The sequence below is a fragment of the Hermetia illucens genome, chromosome 2 (assembly GCF_905115235.1).
Source record: "Hermetia illucens chromosome 2, iHerIll2.2.curated.20191125, whole genome shotgun sequence".
Lineage (NCBI taxonomy): Eukaryota > Metazoa > Arthropoda > Insecta > Diptera > Stratiomyidae > Hermetia > Hermetia illucens.
This window is the reverse complement of record NC_051850.1, coordinates 124,469,648-124,485,244: the sequence shown is the minus strand read 5'-3', so window position 1 is coordinate 124,485,244 and position 15,597 is coordinate 124,469,648. Positions and strand designations below refer to the sequence as shown.

The 15,597-nt window shown below is 41.9% G+C and overlaps 1 protein-coding gene across 4 annotated transcripts in view; it reads right to left on the bottom strand.

The window, feature by feature from the left end:
* The window catches only part of LOC119648261 (beta-1,3-galactosyltransferase 1-like), a 35,765-nt gene that overhangs the window by 6,879 nt on the left and 13,289 nt on the right, over positions 1-15,597 (bottom strand). The window contains exons 1-3 of one of the 4 annotated variants that reach the window (XM_038049911.1): positions 3,917-4,083; positions 3,238-3,611; positions 2,640-2,796 (exon numbers count right to left, since the gene is read on the bottom strand). In XM_038049911.1, coding sequence (XP_037905839.1) covers positions 2,640-2,796; positions 3,238-3,592 — 512 coding nt within the window. In that variant the 5' untranslated portion in view covers positions 3,593-3,611; positions 3,917-4,083. Of the gene's footprint in view, positions 1-2,639; positions 2,797-3,237; positions 3,612-3,681; positions 3,892-3,916; positions 4,084-15,597 lie in introns of those variants that run through there. The other 3 variants (XM_038049910.1, XM_038049909.1, XM_038049912.1) reach the window with 3 other exon arrangements.

The following is a 15,597-nucleotide window of genomic DNA, read 5'->3' as shown; positions in this document are numbered from 1 at the left end:
ATCGAGTCCTTTCATCTTTTGAGACACGACAGCTAAGAGGGAAGAGTGGTAGCCTCTCAATTTCGTTCAAATTCCAATCGTCACGTCTCGTTGCTGTGAGCTAATCACTTGCACAGCATTAAGTAAGATAACGAAACTGAACAACGATCTCACTGAAAATGGAGAGAGAAAAGTAAAGAGACTATATGGATACCCTATATTCCACAAAGGAGTGAAAAGGAGGCATACATGCTGTGGACTACCAAACCCACTGCAATTTTCATAGCATGCAGAGATCGTTGTAAAAAAAAGTGGGAGAAAGTTTCTCTTCTATCCTAGGCATATAAATAAGTTCGCGGAAGGCTATCTATCCGTCGGTATTAAAACTCCAAACCAGATTTTAACATTCGATTGCTGGAATTTGACTCGATCTGGCAGTTCTGTTTTTGCTTAGAAGCCATTCTAAGTCGACCTGTCAGTGCATTTTGCAACAATGACAAAAAATCGAACATCGTGCAAATATTAAATTTTTTGAGAAAAAAAGTTTGAGGCCAATGGAGGCTTATATCTGCATGGTAAATGCGTTAGGTGAAACTGCTCCTTCAAAAACAATGATTTACAAGTGGACTGGAGAATTTAAAAGAAGTCTTACAAGCATTGAAGATGATCCACGTGTAGGATGGACGCCCTAAAGGTGCATCAAATTCACAAAAAAATACAGGATATGGTTTTTGAAAATCGTCCACACACATAATCGGTGAAGGCCGTAGGCAATGGGCAGTATAAGCCAAATGTTAAATGAAATTTTGGATTGCAGAAAGCTATGGACACAATGAGAGTTCTTTAACCAATGGAACAAAAACGCATCCGAATGCGACTCTCAGCAATATTTGATGTTTCAGGAAAAATAAAATAGATTTTGTGCGTCAATTCATCACCGTGGATGACACCTAGATCTATTATAATGATCCTGAATCAAAATAAAAGGCAAGGGAGTGGTGTCCATCCAAATCTTCAGGACCAAAGCAACATCAGTGCTTTGGCATGCTAAAGAAATTTTGTTAGTGGATTATCGCCAAACTGGTAAAGCAATAAACCAAGATTATTACTGTAATTTTTGGACCAGCTGGATATGAAAATTCATAACAAGGGGTCTGATTTGCATCAAGACAACCAGGTACGTAGCTAAAATTACGGAATTAAAGTAAGAATTTGCATTTTGCGGATCCTCCAGAAAACCACTAGAAGGACGGGATCCTTAAATTAGAGAATTGTTGGAATAAGCGCATTGAAGTTAAGGAAGATCACACAGAAAAATAAAGTAATTTTTATAATTTTTCATTTCCATTTTGCGAATTTGTAAATATACGTAGTATATATAAGGTCAACAACTATCGACATGGTGAGGCAGCGTATAATGAATTACCGCTGCCATGAACCTGTAAGGCCCTTAGCCCCAAAAGCAAAAATACAAGCTGCAATTCATTTAAGCCTAAAATTATACCGGAAATATTAGGTTGTTGCAAATAAAATGGCCGATTTGGCAATCAAGTGAAATTAGCTGCGATTTTGCTGTATCAAACCACCACCAGTTGGCGCTGTTGGTGTCGGATAATGAAGTATAAATACTCCTATATTTAATCAAAGAGTGATTTGAGTTTTGACCATCGTTTTGATAACACTGAATAAAATGGAAAAAAAGATGGAAAAGAGCCAAGAACGTATACTTTTTTCTGTATGAGTTCAAACTCGGTCATAAAGCAGCGGAGATGACCAGGAACATTAACAGCGCATTTGGAGCTGATACGGCCAGCGAACGAACCACACGGCGATAGTTCGAAAAATTCCGGTCAGGCGACGTTAACCTTCAAAGTGAGCCACGTGGACATCTAGGACCATCGATTGACAACGACGAGCTGTGTTTACTAGTCAAATCCGACACACGTCAGTCTGTGAGAGACATTGCAGAGAAGCTGGGCGTACAGTATTCGATAGTTTCCTGGCACTTACAACAACTTGGAACGGTGAAAAAGCTCGACAAATGGGTTCCGCATGCCCTTACGGAGTAAAACATGACGCTTCGAATGGAAATTTGCAGTTCTTTAGCCTCCTGCAACAGAAGCGATCCTTTTTTGCACAGACTAGTGACATGTGATGAAAAGTGGATATTATACGACAATCGTCGCCGATCAGCACAATGGCTAGATACTGATGAGCCCCTCCGAAGAAGGCAATGCTGACTGTTTGGTGGTCTACAGCTGGAGTTATCCCCTTTTTTTGGCACCTGGAAAAACGATAAATGCAGAGAAATACTGTGCCCAACTCGAGAAAATGCACCCAAAATTGAGTATTCAACGGCCGAAATTAGTCAACAGAGATGGTGATTCTCCTCCACGACAATGCAGGACCTTATGCATCCAGAACAACGGTTCAAAAGTTAAACGAATTGCAGTATGAGACTCTGCCCCATCCACCATATTCACCGGATCTTTCGCCAACCGACTACCAAGTTTTTATCTCGCTGGGAAAAGTATTTTGAATCGACTGGCACCTTTTTTGATTAATTAAAAAAATGTTTGTAAGCTTTACAGTCGTTTCAAATTTTAGTACCAAATCGGCCATTTCATGTGCAAGAACCCAATAATTAGAATCATAATTACCTATTCGAAAAATTATCCACAGCCGAACACACTACAATTAAAACGAAAAAGTTACTATGACAAACACTCCTCGGTTCTATCAAAGTTGTATCACGATCCGGGAACACATAATCCGATACAGTCCTCGAAGTATTGAATCCCCAGCCAGGTATCGGTACTGAAAAAGTATAAATGAATTAAATTAGTATCATTTGAAAATTCAATCGAAAAGATAATTGTGCAAAGCAACACGCATGCAAACATGCTAAGCCAATACTTTTAACACACAAATTGTTGGGAAAAATCACATCAAAACGTTCGAAATGTTAAATTATCTGCTTTGTTTTAACCGGAACTAAATCCGAAAGATACGAAGAAGAAGGAAGCAAGATTGAATATGAAATATATGCAAATATGAAAGTGAATGTGAGTAAATTTGATAGCGACAGTACTGTACATACTGTGTACGACACCCAATCAGTTTGATTGCATTTCGATGTAATGCATTTCGTGGATAGGAAAGAATTTTGACTTTGTGGATGATGTATTTTCTTTGAGAAAACAAATATATCTATCCAGGGTTTTGTCTTTTCTAAACAACATTTTCTATAATATTTACCAACTTCGCTTTCATGCATGCAGGAAGAATTAGAATTGATCTGTATGCAAACATCCATACCTAGCCTTGATTGGATATTACTAAATAACGGAATATATATCAAAAGTAAGATGACTACTAGGGCACCACAGATTATTACACAACGCGTATAACGTTTTGTTCGACGATTTGAAAACTGATGACGATTCCTTCTACTGCCATTACTCGTAACGATGTCATCGCCAGCGATGTCACCTTTGGTTATTGTCACACTGTTATCATTTTCGCTTCTATAATACTCGTCCTCGTCTTCGTTTGATGTATTTGAATAATAATCGGCCAGTAATGGTCGACTTTGGGCCGGAAATAGTTCCATAATGGCAATTCGAGATTATCTGAAAGGGAATGAGATGGTATGAATTTTGATGCTGATGGAAGACTGAAAATGATTAGTAAATATTTCACCGCATAAGACAAGGTGAAAAGGTGAACCGTTTGATAAGGAACGAACACAGAGATCGTACGCTTCACACCAAACTAAGCAATCTTATATTTAACGATTTATCAGGGTTTTTCGATAACGATAACGATAATAGCACAAAGTATGCATTCCCTATGAAGAATTGAATGCGTATTTGTATTTAAACAAATACGTTCTACAGAAAGCGACCACAGAACATGCTTTGCTTTTACATTGTACCGAAATTTAAGCTGCAAAACTCAAGATGCAACGCTTGCCCAAATATAAAATTTACGATGTTCCCAAATAGACACCACAATATCCACTTCACTACTCATTAGCACAAGACTTGTTTATTTATCTCCGACAAAACGATAAAATCGCAAGAACGAACGAACACAATCTGATCTGCGGGCAACATCAATTTTACAGAAACATCATCTAGAAAATCCCAGCACTCCTTACATAGTTAAATAAAAAAAAAATGCAGATGTAACGAACATAACAAGTACGTGAAAAGTTACATTCTTGACATGAAATACACTGAAAAGTGTTCTTAGTTAAGACTCCTAATTTCTCTGAGAAGTGCAACATACAATCAACAGCCAACAATTCACTCCTCCATCCTCCAAACAGAATCCAAGCGAAAGCGATGTGAAATCCGTGAAAGCTATTCTAACAGAGAAGAAAGGAAATGTGCATCTCTAATTGCCAGTGTGCTAGGACACGTTCTATCCACCTGAACTAAATCTGTTATGAATGAATGAGTGTTTCTGTGCACTAGCAATTAGTGATGCACATTTCCTTCTCCTTTTTTGTTGATACCTTTCACGACTCTTTACATTCAGCACCCTTAGTTCTATTAGCCTGGCTATTGAGACCAAAATAGCATGTTGAGAAAAAAAGATGTTGACATTGGTGGGAATAATGCAACTGTCATAGGAAGGAGGAGTGAAGGGTAGACCTACAGTTGGTTAACGAACGGACTTAAAAGGATTTGTATATTCCAATTAACTGAAAGGAATCTCGTTCAGAATAGAAGTTGAAGATGTAAGTACAGTGACGCGTTATTGAGGAGTAAAACTGTAAGATTAGGATCATCAGCGGCCAAAGGGTAGTATAGGTCCCAAGCCTCCAACAGCTCTACTCACAAACCCTATCTCCGTCTCCATGTGGTGATCGCTAGGAGTTCTTTTTTAATGAAGAACTGCAGCAGGCGAAAACGAATGAAGGCGAGTCTCCCGCTCCTAAAAACCTGACAAATTATACCAACTGGTCCTCCAGGTTGGGGGTTAGGTAGGCCTGACAACCCTACATGGAAAACTGACGTCACAAATCCATGAAAAGAGCCTCGGACAGGATGAATTTCACAACAACGAACCCAGCAACGAAAACGGAATAATGATTTGGGTACAGACCGAATGCTGCCCAGCAGCTAGCCGATACCTTGTCCCAATATAAGGCTGATGTAACAGTGTTGCAAGAGCCGCGTCGGGCAGAGACCGGTTTCTTGGAGAAAAGCCCCGACACCATATACATATTATACTGGCTATCCAGTGAACCATGTGCTCGAAGTAGGTTTCCTAGTCAACCAAAAATTGGAAGCTACTATTATCGGCTTTAAAAACACACTCTTAAGCGGAAGGCTATGTATTTTGCACTTGCGAAGCAAATTTAGAAACATAAACCTCATTAATGTTCACGCCTCTACAGAGGAAACTAGAGAGTCGGAGAAAGATACCTTCTAGGAGGCAATAAAACGAAGTCTGTCCCAGGTACGATATCAAAATCATACTTGGATATTTTAGCAGCCAAGTAGGGATGGAGCCCGTATTGAGACGATACGTTAGCTTCTATAGCTTACATAAGGATACCAATGATAACGGACTGCAGATTTTTCAATTAGCAATGTCGCACGATAAGGTTGTTGGAAGTACCTGGTTTACGCATGGGCCTCTCCAGACGGGACCAATTTCAATTAAATTGACCACGTGTTGATTGAACACCACTAACTTTCAGCATTGATGAATGTCAGAACATATAGACTCGGATCACTATCTCGTTGGCATAGCGCTTCGGGCGTGAATTACAACATCACTTACAATCGCCTCTGACAATCAGGTGAGAGTAAATACTCGACCTATCCACAATAAAGCCCTCTGTAACACCTATAAGGCGGAAGTAGATGCCGCAATAACCGCATTCAACAAATGTCCTGCAAACACGGCATCAACAAATGATTTTCACAACCACCTCAAGAACGTTATCATTGATACGCCCACAAATATACTTGGCCCCAATCGGAAAAAACCGCTGGTTCGACGATGAATGTAAGCTAGCAACGGAACGGAAGAATGCCGTATACCGGACAACGCTGTAGAGGCCTATCCCGAACTGCGTCGAGTGAAGAAGCGACAGACAGAAAAAAGAAGCCTAGGAGAACCAACAAGTTTATGAACTCAAGAAGTACAGGGAGCACCAGACCAGGCGCGCAAGTTTTACCAACAAAACCTTATACACCTCAATACACATCCCGCCGAAACAAAGAGGTAAATTAGATTTCCGACAGAATCGGCATATTGGAGTATTGAGTTGAGTATTTTGGTGAACTGCTCAACAACCAGAATATCGGCGAGTTAGAGGCTCCGCCAACTGAACACGACGGACAAATGCTCCCACCACCATCAAGCATGGAAGGACCAGTCCGTGTAATTCATCGGCTTAAAGCCCATAAGTAGCCAGGAGCCGATAGAATTACAGCCAAATTGGTTAAATATGGCTCTGGCTAAGACAGTTAAGTCATCAAGGGAGGGGTGAAATAGGAACGTAGCCAGAATGAGAGCAGAGATACGAAAACTCTTCAAGCAGACAAAACAAATCCCAGAATGGCCAAGATACAAAAATGTACTGGCTGCGTATAGCAACGCGATCAGGGAAGCGAAACGGAACCGCTTTAGGGAATTCTGTGAAGGGATCCAACAAACCACAGAAGCAACCAGGCTATACAAAGCTATAACCAAAAACGGGGCAATATGCTCTGTCTGTTTGAAAAAAGAAGATGGGACATTTACTCAGAATGAGGAGAACAAAGTATCCTTGCTTCTCAGAACTCATTTTCCGGGGTCCTATCCCACCGCAGAAGGCGACAACATTCTGCCTGGTACCCCAACGACGAATAAAAGAGGAAGAAAAGAGAACTGGATACTAGCAAAAGAGGTATGCTTGGAAACTAGGGTAAAGTGGGTGTTGGGAACTTTTAAACTACTGAAATCACCCGGAGTAGATGGCATCTTCCCAGCACTAATCCTAGAAATCATCTTAGAATCTCTTCTAAGAGTGGTAAGCGGCAGCATAGCCCTGGGGTATATACCAAGGGCATGGAGGCGGGCAAAATTGGTCCTTATTCCCAAAACGGGCAAAAAGCGTCCTTTTCACCCTAAATCTTTCAGGCCAAGTTGCCTAACATCGTTCGTACTCAAAACGGTGGCGGCCATAGACAACTATATTAGAATCAAAATTCTAATGCATAATCCTCTACATCAATGTCAACACGCTTACCGCGCAAGACGAAGAAGCATTCAGTAACACAGAGGTACAACATGCCTTGATCCACAAGGAAGTGGAAAACACTCTGGCTTTCTGGATGGGCAAAATGTTAGAGTAGGCAAATAGAAGTACCGACAGGTACAAATTCTTTTGTCATGAATACTACCCAAGGTTGTCCACAGGACGGGGTACTGTCACTGCTCATGTGGAGTATGGTAGTGGACGAACTCTTGGATGAGCTAACAAATACTGGAATACAGGTCCAGGGTTACACTGGCGACATGATTTTAATCTGTAGGGGCAAATATGAGGATACCCTACGTGATAGAATCCAAAGTGGATTAAGGGTTACTAGTGCCTGGTGCAGGAAGGCGGGCTGCATATTTATCCATCCAAAACCACCATAGTACCATTTACTAGGAAACGTAAACTTGATCACCAGTGATCCATAAAGTTACATGGCATGGAGCTGAAACGAGAAACAGAGGTAAAATGTTTGGGAATTACGCAAGACTAAAAGTTACTCTGGAACACGCATGTCGGAAAGCTAGGAGGGCTCTGATGACTTGCAGGTTGATAATAGCAGGAAAAAGAGGGCTGCAGAGCTGGGGGTTACACACACTGGATTGCGTGTGTATCAGTGGGGCAATGAAGACATGCCCAACTGCATCCCTGAAGGTCGTTCTGAGATTAACCCCTCTCCATCTGCAAATACAAATTCAGGCAAGGAGGACAATCTTCAGGATGACGGGGAGTATCAGTAAAGTGGGGAGCTGCTTAAATCGAAGGAAGATTGATACTTTTTTTATGCGATACCCCGAATCATTGATATCAGGGGATAACATGACGAGGTTTCACTTCGATAATAAGTCTGAAACACGTTGAAGTAACGAGGAGAGCGGGGACAACGTGGCTGTGACATACGGCTTAAACCAACAACTGATTGTTTGGTACACCGACGGATCCCGCACAGCCGAGGAAGTGGATGCCGGGGTTATTGGTCCAAGGAAAATGTACTTGGAACCAAATGACAAATGTGCCTCTTTCAATCTCCAAATGAACTACAGGAGGCAGAACATTGCTATTCTCACTGTTTGGGGCGCCTATGATAGCATAGACAGGGTGAAACTGCACACGGCCATAATAGAATTCGGTAAGACTGATCCTGACCAATGTGCGTGGCCAGATAGAAACAACAGGATCCCTCTTGGTTATTGGCAGCCAACAGAGACTATTTCAGCTTACAAAAACTGTTCTGCTCGAAACGTCTCACAATAGAGCCAAAGCTATTACTGTACAAGACAATGATTTTGCCAGTTCTCATATATAATTGCGAACTCTTGGCCGTGTTCGAGAGAAGAGTTTTTGGCCCTCTACAAGAGGATGGCCGATTCCGTAGCCTACACAACGCGGAAATTTATGAACGCTATCACCGGTTGTCACGGTTGTAGATAAAATTCGGCTCAATAGTTTGCAATGTGCGGGTCATTTAATCCGTATGGGTAAGGATGATACAGCTCGGAAAGTCTATAAAAGGAGACGAGGAAGACCCTACCTCAAATTGAGCATGGACATAGGGCAGGACCCCAGACAGTTTATAGGAATATCAAATTGGTTGACCCTAGTGAAAATCGGGATGTCTGGAGTTTCTAATTAAGGCAGACCATGATCGAATACCAATTATTATTATCATCGCACTCTGGCTGTTGCGCTGTTAATAATGGCAATGATACAGAGATACCTGCACATTTTCCTCTCAGTTCATAACCATGGACGAGGCTTGGCCCCATAATTTTAGTCCACAAACCAAGCAACAATCGATGATTTGGGAGCAATCAAAATTCTAAATTCTGGAGAGCCCCCGAGTGGCGATGCCGACTATTGCTTACTAATCTATTAGGCTTATGATTCCCTGTTCTCTTGCGTGGCTTTGGCCAGGAAAAAATACTTTGGGTTTGTGTGTGATAACTATTTAGATTCTTTGCAATAGCGTGCTTAGCATGCATAGATTTCTAAATGATAAGTAATACTCGTTCGAAAGAATCATGATTCTTTTTTTCTTTGCATGTTACAATGTAGTAGTAATAGGTATCATAACACGGTATAACTCGCAATGGAGTTGACACCCTTCCTCAATGTGTAGCCACTGCCATCACTATCAATTTCGCCTTCGTATCAACCCAAGAGTATCTGGCTCGTACGACGACGAAATCCTCTATTCCTTGTTGTCACAAATCAGACTACCCCGATGATACAACGCAGACACGAATTGATGAAAGCTTGGAGTTTTCGAGTAACAATGGTCACTTTCCATGTACTAGTTTGATATAGCTGCGGAACAGCCTCAACTTGATGTCGGCGTTGAGATAGTCCCATGTTCCCATTGATACAGCGTCGACATCAAGGACAACAAGGACACTGATCACATTTTTATAGCTAGATCTAGGATGCCGATTGCAACATAGCTTTCGACCTCATTGTAAAGAAGAACTTTTCGGTGAAGTTTTCATCTTATACACGAGAAAATATGCATACTAGCAGTACTACCACGTGCAGACGTTCGACATTTCCTGTGGATTTAATTACGTTCAAAACACCCAAGTAAAGGTTTCATTGCACATAAACGTAACTGCTCGACATTTGTACTTACATGTGTATGATAACCGATCAGAATGAGTACTGGTACACGTTTTGATTACACTCTTTTAATTACTACCTTCTATTGATGTAGGATCACTAATAACACCTCGCGTCACAATTCAATTTGCCGATAAGAATTGAATGTTGAACCCGTTAAGCCTTCGCTAGGTACATTTGGCTATGGCGATTTCATACCGTCTCCAACCCAAATCACAAACTCCTATATTTACACTAACTTCATGCAAAACTTTGAATTGAGAAATATTTATATTCACTGGAACTACATTCTACAGTCACAAAAGTTAGAAACTTGAAACATGAATTCAGCGATGATATCATGCTATCTGACGATTCCTCAGATTGGAGGCATCAGCAGCAGCGCTGGATGCATTTTAATTTTCATCGTGCGGTACAACGTTCTGTTTGCATCCACTTATTTGTAAATTGTTCTAATTAGACAAGCTTAATTCTCTCTAGTAACGCAATTTAAAAAGTAGAATGGGTTTTCACGTGGGAAATAGAATGAAATCTGTAGCTTTTCTGATATTGCCTTCAGAAAAGATTAGATACAACTTGTATTGGGTTGATTTGAAAATTGCACTAGAGCGCGAAAAGGTTTATTACTATTAAGTGCTCTACAGGAGTGACTCTCGCATAATCAGTGCTGTTTCCTTCGTCAAACTTCATCAATATATGGTGAATATATATTAACAACAATATTAGCAAAAAAACTGAGCTGAACCACAACCACAACAGGTTATATATTGTGAAGAGAACGTTAAACGTTAAAACCTGGATAAAAACCAAAATATAACAACCAAATCAAATTTAAAAGCCAACGAGAGACAATGAGCGGTGGATTTCCGACATATATTGTTTACATAACTGTAGTATTTTATGATGAACAATGAACGTAAAATACGCACTACTAACGAACGTTTTCGTTTTACAAATAGCGTTGGCCATAACATCGGAAAAATTGGTTTTCAATATCAAAAAAAAACAAGTCGAAATACCAAAAGCTGGGCGCTTCAGGCATAAAGGTTTTGTGTTCATCTTATGTGAGGAACCTTCTATGCACGCTTTTCTTTCCGCAGATAGCTATAAATTTGAACTCCCCCATGCTATTAACATAGTATGCTGGTCCCAAGCCCCGGTAAAGGAGGAGGGTTTAAGGCAACGTACTCTGTACTATCCTCAGTAAAACAAAAATAAAATGCTGAGATCAGGGAAAGAGATAAATAGAGTATAGTTGGAGTTATTCTACTATGCTAAATCCTACCTGATCTCTCTTGGTGACAGGCCCCGCGACAGGTCGACCAAGAAAATGAATACAATGTCGTTACAAACATGATGATTGGATTGAGTCACAAGCCTCCGAGAAATGCTAGGGCGTCCACCTCAGTCGACGTGGTAGGACGGGCCCCGGTCCTGTCGAGAAATGGGCAAGGGTTCTTGACGCATGGACGGCGTCAGGACGTAAGCAACTTAGTCCGAACACTCTAATTGGAAAGACCGAGGAACTCGCAAGAGCCCTTCGAAAAAGGCGCCTTCTGGCAACTTCTCGATGAAAAGACTTGTCACGTGCCTGCTGACGACTATATAATCATTGGCGGCAACCTTAATGGTCATGTGGGTGAAAAGGCAGACGGTAACTGGTGCCATGGGGGAAAGGGGTTCGGAGCGCGCAATGAGGGTGGCGAGCGTATAATCGATTTTGCGGACACCCATGACCTTATACTTATGAATACATGGTTCATCAAACAATTGTCTCATCTTCCTACATTATATAGTGAGAACAGTAAAACGCAAATCGATTATATTCTCATAAGACGCCGAGATATTTTACCACCGCACCATAACATCGGCCGTTGCTTGCCGTCCTGCGGGAACGCACTGGCTCGCGGCGCATCAAATGGAAACGATCTCACTCATACGATTGCCGACCATTACGAATGTGGAAGAATCATGGAACCAAATGAAAGACACGATCCACAAAGCGGCCCCTGCAACCCTCGGGGTCACCAAGCCGGGTAAGCGATACATCAACCGAGATACTTGGCTTTGGAATGATGATGTTGAAATGAAGGTCCGTGAAAAGAAACGCCTCTACCACAAATTTCTCGAAGATAAAACGCCTGCTAATTGGCAAATTTATAAGATTGCGAACCGGGAAGCAAAGAAAGCGGTCGCTGTCACCCGCACGAACCATTTCAAAAATCTTTACAATAAACTGGACACTAGGGGTGGCGAGAGAGATCTGTATCGACTTGCTAAAAGCCGTAATTAACGTACACAGGATATCGAACACTTCTGTTGCGTTAATGACAAGAACGGTACTTTGCTTACCAACCGTCGAACCGCAACGGATAGATGGCGAGAATACTTGGAGCAGATTTCAACTGAAGAATTTGCTCATCCTCCACTTCCACAATCATTGACGACATTTGGAGCAGTTCCACCTGTCAGCGCAACTGGTGCTCTGAGGTGGCAGGGAGGAAGACGGGGCGGCAACCCTGTCGGCTGAACCAAAACCAAGTGGTCAAGGAGAACCTCCACGTGGTGGCACCGGGAACCGCTGTATCGCATTGGTTTGCCGGCCGTGATGCAGTTGGCGAATGCTCCAAGGCCTAGCTAGGGCGATCAGACCCGAGTCTGCACGGGGCTCATCTGAAGTGGCTTCGATCACGAAACCTTACCAGGGGTATACTGGTACCATGGGAACCGAGGTAGCCCCTGGACTCTTATACTTCAGGAGAATTCCTGTCGTACAGCTACAGCTCGATTGGTTGCGGTTGGCCCCTTGTGAAGTTTCATGGGGGCTGTAGTTGTGCTCAAGCGAGAAGAGACCTTCGGGCCTCGACGTGATGTTGCGTATCAACACGGATGCCGTACTCCATAGTTCGGTAGAGATTTAGGTAATTCTTGCTTCCACCAGTATTAATGCTAAGCCATGCACTTGGTATAGACTGGTACCGTTGCGCTTGTCTCAGCGGGGCTCTGATTGTGGTCACAAAATCATTCCGTGCTTGAAAAGGGCCGTAGGATTGAGTCTCAAGACAGGTACCTACGTTAAACACCGAGGACTTCACTGTCAGCGCAACTGAAGTCAAGGAGGCAATAAAACAAATGAAGTCGGAGAAAGCAACAGGATCTGACGACATCGCATCTGAGCTCTGGAAAGCGAAGAGCTGGGACCCAACACTGTGGCTCAGTGAATTCTTTAACCGGGTTATTCAGGAAGGAAGAACACCATCTGACTGGCAAGAAAGTACCACTGTTCCAATATGGAAAAAGAAAGGTAGTCCAGCAGAATGTTCAAATTACCGTCTGATCCGGTTACTTTCCCATAGTATGAAGATTTTTGAACGCATTCTTGACAACCGTATTCGCGAAATCGTTGAAATAACCGTGAATCAAGTCGGATTTGTCAAGAACTGCGGAACTACTGACGCAATAATCGCTGCGCGGTTATTCATGGAGAAACACCGTGAGAAGCATCGCCCTCTTTACATTGCCTTTCTGGATTTAGAGAAAGCGTTTGACCGTGTACCACACGAACTCATCTGGTATGCTTTACGACAACACTTCGTGCCAGAAGAACTCGTGCGCTGGGTTCAACTGCTCTACCACGATCCGAAAAGTAAAGTTCGAAGTATGGCGGGTGTATCAAAACCGCTTCGTGTCTCTGTTAGTATTCATCAAGGAAGTGCCCTCTCACCACTCCTCTTTGTTCTTGTTATGTACACCGTCACACAAGATATCCAACGTCCAGCGCCCTACACACTGCTTTATGCAGATGATGTTTTCCTAGCATCTGATAGCAAAAATGATCTCGAACAACTTGTTCAAAAGTGGAATGATCGCCTCATGCAACACGCTCTCAGATTGAATTTAAACAAAACTGAATTTTTGACGACCGATACCCATGAAACAGGCACAATCACTGTCAGCGGCAGTGATCTGCCCAGAATTGAGCGATTTAAATACCTCGGGTCAACGCTATCAGCCAATGGAGAACTGCGTTATGAAATTGCTTCACGCATTAACGCAACCTGGATGAAGTGGCGTTCCACAACTGGTGTTCTTTGTGATCGACATATCAACGAATGTCTCAAATCTAAAATTTACCGCAATGTCGTCCGTCCAGTCTCTCTCTATGGTTCTGAGTGTTGGTCGACTATAAAAGGCAATGAACGGCGTCTTGCGGTAATAGAGACGAAGATGCTACGTTGGACTAGTGGCGTCACACGTTTAGATGACATCCGAAATGAGGATATCCGCGATCGTTATAGGGTTGCAAAGATCGTCGAAAAGTTGCGAGAGAGGCGTCTTCGATGGTATGGTCACGCAATTCGTGCCAACGAGAATTCACTTGCCAAGATTGGTCTGAACATCGAAGTCGATGTTAAACGACCAAAAAGCAAACCTAAACAACGGTGGCTTGATACGCTAGATGGGGATTTGAAAGCCTCGGGATTGCAACCAGATCAGGCATTCGATAGAGCCAAATGGCGAAGCCGATCACGACGAGCCGACCCCGCTTGTGAACGGGACAAAGGCTGAAGAAAAAGAGATAGCTATAAATTCAAAATATTCCTTCAATAATTTCCAAACTTTCAGATATATGTACATGTTACATACAAAAATATTAAGCTCAACATATTCAAAAACTTTCGTCTATTAAGGGGGTCATCCCGTGTGTCGGGTTGGAGAAATCGATTTTTTTTTTTTGGCATGAATTGTATCTATATATAGTGGAGAATATGTGGGCAAAGGGATTTTCCGATATTCCGAGTCCTTCAGAAATTACAGGGTTAAACAGGTAAGGAGTTTGCAGCCGCGGCTAGAGTACTCGATGAGAAAGAGCATCGAATCTTTTTTTACCTGGTAGTTTTTTACCTGAGCCTTACAAATTCAAACACAGGTATAAATATAAAAAGATGGAAAACCAATCAATTGTCTAAACTTATTTGCTGTTTGGAATAAAAAGGATAATCCAGTCTAGAGTGAGCATTGAAAGACGTTCAAGTTATAATCAGTTATATTTTGTTGTAAGTATTGTGCTGTTTGTGTGTTCAGTGATTTTTTTAAATGGATCGTACGAAAGGAGATCGCTTTAACGTTCAACGTCATGCTCGCACTAACAAACGAATATTTCATGGGAATCGATAGTTATCAGAGAAGAAAAAGGACTTCGCATCAACATCAGCAAAGAAACTCTTAGCAAGCATGAATATGGATGTTCCAATTGCGACAAGTTTTGTATATTGTATATTGGATTTTGCTGGAGTTTTCTCCGGTATTTCAGCAAATTTCTGCAAATAATAAAATATACGTAGTAGTAAAAAAGGAATACGTAGGACATGTCGAGAGAAGAATGGGAACGCGGCTTAGAAATGCAAAGAAGAATCACAAAGGCATTGGTGGAAAAGGGGCTGGAAAACTTACCGATAAGGACCTCATTACATTTTTTGGGCTGGCTATCCGTCGACAAGCAAATTCGATAGAAGGAATGAAGCAAGAAATTTGGGAAACTTTCTTCCATAAATGTTCTACAGACGAAAATCCTCAGCATCAAAATTGTCCAGCAGGCGAGGACAGTTGGTGTAAATGGCGCAAAGCGGAAGCTAAAGGAGAACTGGATAGTTTTCACCACGAGAAGGCACCTTTGACTGAAGAAGTTGAAACAGTTATCAAACCAATCTACGAAGATTTGTCACGAGATGATCTCT